This window comes from Aphanomyces invadans, assembly GCF_000520115.1.
Source record: "Aphanomyces invadans strain NJM9701 unplaced genomic scaffold supercont1.44, whole genome shotgun sequence".
Classification (NCBI taxonomy): Eukaryota; Oomycota; class Saprolegniomycetes; order Saprolegniales; family Verrucalvaceae; genus Aphanomyces; species Aphanomyces invadans.
Genome location: NW_008580189.1, coordinates 67,087 through 67,874, shown reverse-complemented (window position 1 = coordinate 67,874; position 788 = coordinate 67,087). Strand labels below are relative to the sequence as shown.

Here is a 788-nt window from a genome sequence, read left to right as displayed (position 1 = left end):
ATCGAGGGAATAACCCAACGTTTACTTGACCAGCCGTAAAATGATCAACCGCGGCTCAGTCCGGGCATCATCGACAACCCAGACAGACACATTGCGCACGAGCAGAGGACCAGCGGACGTAGATAGCGTAACAGAGCCCAATAAAACGCGGTCGCGAACAAAAACAGGTTCACCATGAACGGTTCCAGAGAGTGGTTAGCACCAGGGATCACATGACAAAGGACACCCGTGGAACGCAAGGCCGTAACAAGGCTAAATTTGACCACCGAGGTGTCAGCACCCGTATCGAGCAAAACAGTAGGTAATGGCACGACGTCTTCAACCACCGCTGCCACCACACTACCCGCAGCCGACACAGTAGCAACCGCCGACGGCGTGATGTTGTTAATCATCGAACGGTTAGGGCACTCGCGATACGAATGGTCACCACCACCACAAGAGCGGCAAGAGCGAGGTCCCGAATGCCGCGCGGACTGTTTAGCCATGCGACCGGCGCTGCGGCCACCAAGGCCACCGGAGCCACCACGGTTGAACTCGCCGCCCCGAGACTGCGCGCGGTCACCAAGAGCCATGCGCACCGGCGGCGGCGACGCAAACGTGACGGAACGGGTGGGAGGGCGGGAAACAGCGGACGGTGACGGTGGAGAGGGGGCGACCAGGGTCTGGTGGGGACGGTGTGACACTGTTTGAACTCGCGACGTCGACCGTTCGCGTTCCCAACGCATGTTGGAACTCATTGCTACATGGAGATAATCAATAAATTCCAACGTGTTCTACTTCAAACGTTT

The 788-nt window shown here is 57.7% G+C and overlaps 1 protein-coding gene across 1 annotated transcript in view; it reads right to left on the bottom strand.

Moving 5' to 3' along the window:
* Positions 1-392, bottom strand: part of H310_12834 (hypothetical protein) — a gene marked incomplete at both ends in the record, with an annotated part of 4,553 nt that extends 4,161 nt beyond the window's left edge. Inside the window, one exon of the mRNA XM_008880039.1 lies at positions 344-392. Within this exon, the coding sequence (XP_008878261.1) occupies positions 344-392 (49 nt within the window). The remainder of the gene's footprint in view (positions 1-343) is intronic.
* Between the last annotated feature and the right edge of the window lie 396 nt (positions 393-788).